Source organism: Siniperca chuatsi, linkage group LG9 (assembly GCF_020085105.1).
Source record: "Siniperca chuatsi isolate FFG_IHB_CAS linkage group LG9, ASM2008510v1, whole genome shotgun sequence".
Classification (NCBI taxonomy): domain Eukaryota; kingdom Metazoa; phylum Chordata; class Actinopteri; order Centrarchiformes; family Sinipercidae; genus Siniperca; species Siniperca chuatsi.
The window spans coordinates 693,466-699,462 of record NC_058050.1 but is presented as its reverse complement, the minus strand read 5'-3'; the positions used below and the strand labels follow the sequence as shown (position 1 = coordinate 699,462).

Below are 5,997 nucleotides of genomic sequence, written 5' to 3'. Positions count from 1 at the left end.
GGCGGTAAAGCATGGTTCCTTACCTGTAAATTTACACTCCTGGATATGGAATATAGCCGTTATAAGATGAATCATGTACACGCAAGTGTTTTTTTACTGTGGATGATTTAGTGAGAAAACCTTCATCAGTATTTTCAGGAATAAAAGCACAGTCACGGGTGTGAAATGCCCAAATAAATGAACAGTTTCTGGACATCCGTAACAGAAACTACAAAGCACTTCAATGTCTCTTAAATGTTTAATAGTTTTTAGCTGGATAGAATTTGAGTTTACAAGAAATGTCCTTAATTGTTGATGATTAAGTATGGATTAGCTAGAAGCCAGGCCTTCTTCATACCATATCGTCCACAAATTGACTCCAACATGAAATCACACGCTGTAATGTAATATGTCTCGTACAGGTGTTTTTGCCTGCTGGACTGTGAGAGATGTTGGACATTAACCCTCAGGTGTTACAGGGATATCACGTTCTGACAGAAACTCTTCATAAGTAAAGAGAGAACCATCCCTGTTCAATAACTGATCTACCAACATATTAATTTGAAACCAAGACTCCGCGAAGAGAGAGAAATGTCATTGTCTGCGCCAAGGAGCTTGAGTTTCCGGTGTCGTTTGTCAGCATTAAGGAAAACCGTCGGCCCGATGTTCGTGAAGCGTGGGCCGAGGAAGAACCGTCCGGTTTCAGGGCGGATTCACAAAGGATTTCATTTTCGTTAACATTGCGAGCTGAGGTGCGGCTTCAGCTGGGTACAACCATGTTTCTGGAAATGCATCCAGACAGCGGCTGCGCTCGCAGGTTTGCACTTCATGGAAGACCGGACTCTCGGCCTTGGCGGAGGTCTGCGCTCTGAGTGCCCTTCCAGTTCCATGCAAAATAGTTTTGAGGTGAAATATTGTTTGTAGATGAGACGAGAAAGCCTGGTGACGAAAATCAGACATTTCTCAGGGATTTTATCAATATCGTGGTTACGAACAAGAAAAAAGTTTAAGTCGCCCAGTTTAGATAATGATGGAGAGGTGTAATATTCCCAATGGACGGTTTCTGGAAAATTGCTTCAGCCAATTTATCTTAAGTGTTATTTAATGTATAAAAATCCAAGAAATGAAGTGCACCATTTTCATGAGTCAGGAGAACTGGGTGCTATTTTTCCATGAAACTGAAGAGCCTTTAGTCTCTTTGAGTAGTTTGTTATCAAGATGCAGAGTGTTTGTCTCAAACAAGCTGCTTGTGCAGGTGATGTAAGTACCCAAGATCCACTTACTGGCTTGAAATAAGACTAAACTTTTTTTCTTTTAAAAGCACCTTTAGCAAATCTCCATCCTCTGACGAAGACCGTGTTATATGGTCGAAAGCCCCAGAACATGCTAGTACTGTTCTGCCCCCATATTTTGTGTTGCATTAGAGACACCTAGTGGTGTAAAGTTTCATTGAATGTGTTCTTATATTTATCCCTCGCAAAAACAGAAGGCTTACAGAGTGGTGAGGCAGTCAATGGTCGAAACCAGGAGAGCAGTCCAAACAGGCAAACAAATCCGATATGGAGTCGGCAAAACCCGAAGGTCCATCAAACGAGAAACGAGTCCAAGAAACACTAGAAAAGGGCTGCAACGCTTGACTCAAGGACAACGACAAACTGGCAAAGAATAAAGGAAGAACAGACTCACTCAGGTGAGGGGAGAAAAGGAGACAGGTGAGACTAATCAGGGCGGGGCAAACAATCAAAACTGTCAGAAAAAGCAAATATAGACAGGAAGTAAAACTACACAAGACACATGAGGCAGGACACAATAAAACAGGAAATAACTAAACCCCCAAAACCACGACACTAATTAGTCCTGAGAGCCTCACGGTAATGGCTACTCATTGTTTCTTATGTGATGGCTGCATGCTAAATTTGAGTTGTGTATTCATGTGCACTATATGTAAGGCAGTGAGTTACGTTTGCCAGCAGATGGCGTTCTTGTGTTATTTTATGTTTTCTGTTTTTTGCTTTTCCTGTTCCGTAGCGTTGATCCATGAATGCATTATAAGTACTTATTATACAGCCGTGTGTTGATCCCATAGACGCTCGGCCACATCCTGTTAGTTCCCGTGCGGTTATTTCCAAAGGCTTCAGACATTTGATAGACTATTTTCGTGCACACTCGACAGAATGAACGTGCCGTGGTGTGCCAGAGAGAACGGCAGCCTACCCGTTGATTTGGTTGACTTTTTATTCTTTATTCGGATCCCCGTTAGCTTCCGGCGCTCACTAGGCTCCACACAAAAACAATAAAAAAAGACAATTTAAAATCACACAGTATCAGTAAGACTGCAATATAAGCCAGATATAAATAAGACTACACATGAAACAATAAGAAGCACAAACACACAGCACCAAGAAATAAATAAGAAGAACAAAAAGGTTCCAGAGCAGAAATAATAAAATAACATCTATGAGATTCAGCACTTTTTGTTTTAGTGACTTTCAGGAAGCGAGTGTGTGTTTGAAGTGTCGGATGTCGGGGAGCAAAGTCCAGGCAGAGGAGGCTCAGTAAGGACCAGGCGTCAAACCGGATGCAGTTTGCATGAATGACACAAGACTAGACTGGAATTACTTGACTTAATTGCCTGTGTTTCAGTTTCAGGGACTGTGGGGGGGGGAAACCACGGACCAATCAGAGTCCTGGGCCGCGTCTTGTCCGTACGCCTCGGCTGCAGCTTCTCACTGCTGTGGATAAGCTTATCTTTTAGATTTAACTCCAGTATCTGAGAGCTGTTGGTTGGATGCTGACGAGTGTTTCCGTCGGAGTAAGGCGAGGGCGCCCCCCCCCCCCCCTCCATTAAGAGCCCCTCCCCAGAGTGCACTGCGTCACGGAGGGGAGGGCGTGAAAACCACACACACACACACTCTTCTCAGTCCAGCTTCTCATTAACACTCGTGACTCAACATCGACCAATCAGACTGAAGAGGAAATCTGTCGACCAACCACAGGCTGCGGTCTCTGCTCTGAGGCCACGCCCACAGGGTCTATATAAAGACCTGTCAAAATCCAGGACCTGAACCAGGACCTGTCAGTACGTGTAGTCCAGAGCTCCCCCTGTGCTGAGTCCTGATGGTGGTGGAGGTGAAAGGTGGCGTGGAGGTGATGGAGGGAAGCCAGCAGAGAGTGGAGGCGAACGTCCTGCTGCTGGGAGCGCACAGCGTCGGGAAGTCTGGTAAGAAAACCTTCCCTGTAGTTTTATATGTTAAAGTTTATATTCCGATGGTTTACTGTCGGGTTTATTATGAGGTTTTAATTTCAGTTTGAGTTCTTTTTCAGTTTTTTTTTTGGGGGGGGTTCATTTTCATTTAGTTTCCGTGTTTCAGAGGTTTTATTATTACGCTGGAACAGTTATTAGTAATACATTAGTCTGATAAGCAGCTGGTTTAAATGAGCACAGTTATATCAGAAAACATTAACGTCCAAACCAGTTTAGAGAAAGAGACGATTCAGGTCAAATCCAAAAAAGCTTGGAAACAGTTTTCACTATTTTCAGATTCTGTTTTATGGACAAAACAATCGATTAATCAATTAAATAATCAGCAGATGAATCAATAACGATGCAGTCTTTGACCTGCAGAAGTTTGGACATGATGTGAAGCTGGAACTGAACCAGACTCAGTGTTTAATGTTAATTATCTGTCTGTCTGCAGCTCTCACTGTCAGATTTCTGACCAGGAGGTTTATCGGAGAGTACGGAGATATCGGTGAGTGATGATGATCATAATAATAAAAACTTTATTTACAGAGCGCTTATCAAAACAAAGTACAAAGTGCTTCACAACAAGAGAAATAAAATAAACAGCCAGTTCAGGTAAAATCAGGATCTGCTTTCAGATAAAAATGTGTTTTGAGACGAGACTTAAACGAAGACTCTGACTCAGACAGCCTGATGTCTTCGGGCAGGTTGTTCCAGAGCCTCGGGGCCCTGATGGCCAAAGCTCTGTCCCCCTTAGTTTCCATCCTGGACTCAGGATCAGACAGGAGACCCCTGCCCGAAGATCTCAGACTACGTGAAGGTTCATAAGGGATTACAAGGTCTAACATACAGTCTGGAGCCATGAAGAGCCTTAAAAGTAATCAACAAGATCTTAAAATCAATCCTGAAACCAACAGGGAGCCGATGTAAAGAGGCTGAACCAGGTGTGACGTGGTCGCACCTGGTCCTGGTTTACAGCCGAGCAGCTGAGTCCTGTACAGTCTGCAGTCTGTCAGAGTTTTTAGATTAAGACGAGTGAACGGGCTGTTACAGTAATCGAGGCGTGAGGAGATAAAAGCACGTACAACAGTTTCTGCGTCACTAAGATTTAAAATGGATTGTTGTTTCTGAGGTGATAAAAACGTGATGTGAACCTGCAGCAGCTTTGACTTCCTGTAATCAGCTGAACTGATGATGAATCTGTTGTTTCAGACTCGGTTTACAGTCGAGTCGACCGGATCGACGGTCAGAACATCTGCTTCAACATCTGGGACTCTGTGTACACACAGGTAACACACACACAGCACTGAGAAATACACTTATTTGACCGCTGTAGCTCAGTCAGAGAGTCGGAGCTGAGCTTATATATCCTGTTTTCAGTCTGACGTGAAGAAGCCCAGTGAATCTGCTGAGAGCTGAAACGACTGTGTTTGTAGATAGAAGTTGGAGGTTATTCTCACATGAAGTTATTTTTAGACTTTGAGTATAAATATTTGACTAAATGAAATGTTTTGATGTGTTTTTGTTTCGTCTTCAGGACGGGGAGAAGAGTCCGTCCGTCAGCGACAAACAGCTGCAGTGGGCTGACGGGATGATCCTGGTCTACAGTATCTGCGACCGCCGCAGCTTCGACGTGGTCTGCCAGCAGCTGCGGCAGATCCGTCGCAACAGGAAGCCGTCATCCGTCCCCGTCGTCATCGTGGCGAACAAACGGGACCTTTGGCGTCACCGCAGCGTCTCCAGCGAGGAGGGACGGCTGCTCGCTCTGTCCCAACGCTGCGGCTTCTTTGAGGTGTCGGCGGCCGAGACGTACCACGGCGTCCTGCTGGTGTTTCACCGGCTGGTCGACCTCGTCAGAGAGAGCCGAGCGCTGAGGAAGAGCTCGGCCGGCGTCCGAGGGATCGTCCGGAGCGTGTCGGCCGTGTTCGGGAAGAAACGAGCCGAGTAGATGAGAAGGAAAGAACTCACTGAAGAGTTTTCACTGCGTCTGATGTCAGTGACATCAGAGCGACGACTTCCTGTCTGTCGCTTCATGAGGAAATGGCGAGGTCAGAGGTCAGGTGTCGAAGGTGAAGTTTGTAAAATAAAAGTAAACGAAGTGTTTTGTTTTTGAGCGACGAGAGGCGGCTGCAGCTAGCGCCATGGCAACGACTGAAATATCTGAAATGTGGTTCAGACATTCATGTGACTGTTCTGTGTTTGCTGCTAATCAGCTAATGTTAGCATGCTAACACGCTAAACTAAGATGGTGAACACGGGGAATATTATACCCGCTAAACATCAGCATGTTAGCAAAGAAATGTCCTCACTTTCCGCGGCCGGTCACAACAACTACTGGACAAGTTGTCGGCTAATGATTTCAGTCCTGCTCCTCAGAGGACGAACCCTTTACATTGTGATGAACCCTGCAGCCTCTAGCGGACGCTAACGGGACTTTCGTCTGTCTTGCTTTCATTAACTGGTGTCACTGGAGGCTTCTGCTGTTTTTAACAAAAAAAACTGTATTTATTGATTTTTCAGTTTGTTTAACGATCAGTTTATTGGAGCTGGAGACTTTTTGAGTGAAATGTTTTCGTAAATAAATATTTATACATGCAGATGTTGTGCGATGCAAACAGATGTGTGATACTTCAGCAGAACTGCATGTTGAATAGAAACTCGTGGAAAATCGTGGCTGTTTTGTTTTTACTCAGATTTTTGTGAACTCATTTTTCTAAATAAATCCTTTATGAACAACAAAGTGAATCTGAGTCAGTTTTTAATTCTGAACACAC

The 5,997-nt window shown here is 44.5% G+C and overlaps 1 protein-coding gene across 1 annotated transcript; it reads left to right on the top strand.

Annotated features, from left to right (window-relative positions):
* The first annotated feature begins 358 nt into the window (after nt 1-358).
* zgc:171704 (Ras-related and estrogen-regulated growth inhibitor-like protein) lies at nt 359-5,968 on the top strand. The gene is made up of 4 exons (XM_044206787.1): nt 359-3,199; nt 3,678-3,731; nt 4,436-4,512; nt 4,761-5,968. Exons 1-4 carry the CDS (start codon nt 3,097-3,099, stop codon nt 5,169-5,171), a joined length of 645 nt encoding a protein of 214 aa, XP_044062722.1. The 5' UTR covers nt 359-3,096; the 3' UTR covers nt 5,172-5,968.
* Nucleotides 5,969-5,997: the final 29 nt, after the last annotated feature.

Bases quoted from the DNA above. Each gene is read 5' to 3' on its own strand.
- zgc:171704 (XM_044206787.1), top strand. From the start codon at position 3,097: ATGGTGGTGGAGGTGAAAGGTGGCGTGGAGGTGATGGAGGGAAGCCAG. The intron at 3,732-4,435 runs GTGAGTGATGAT...CTGTTGTTTCAG, and splicing joins CGGAGAGTACGGAGATATCG to ACTCGGTTTACAGTCGAGTC. The intron at 4,513-4,760 runs GTAACACACACA...TTTCGTCTTCAG, and splicing joins GGGACTCTGTGTACACACAG to GACGGGGAGAAGAGTCCGTC.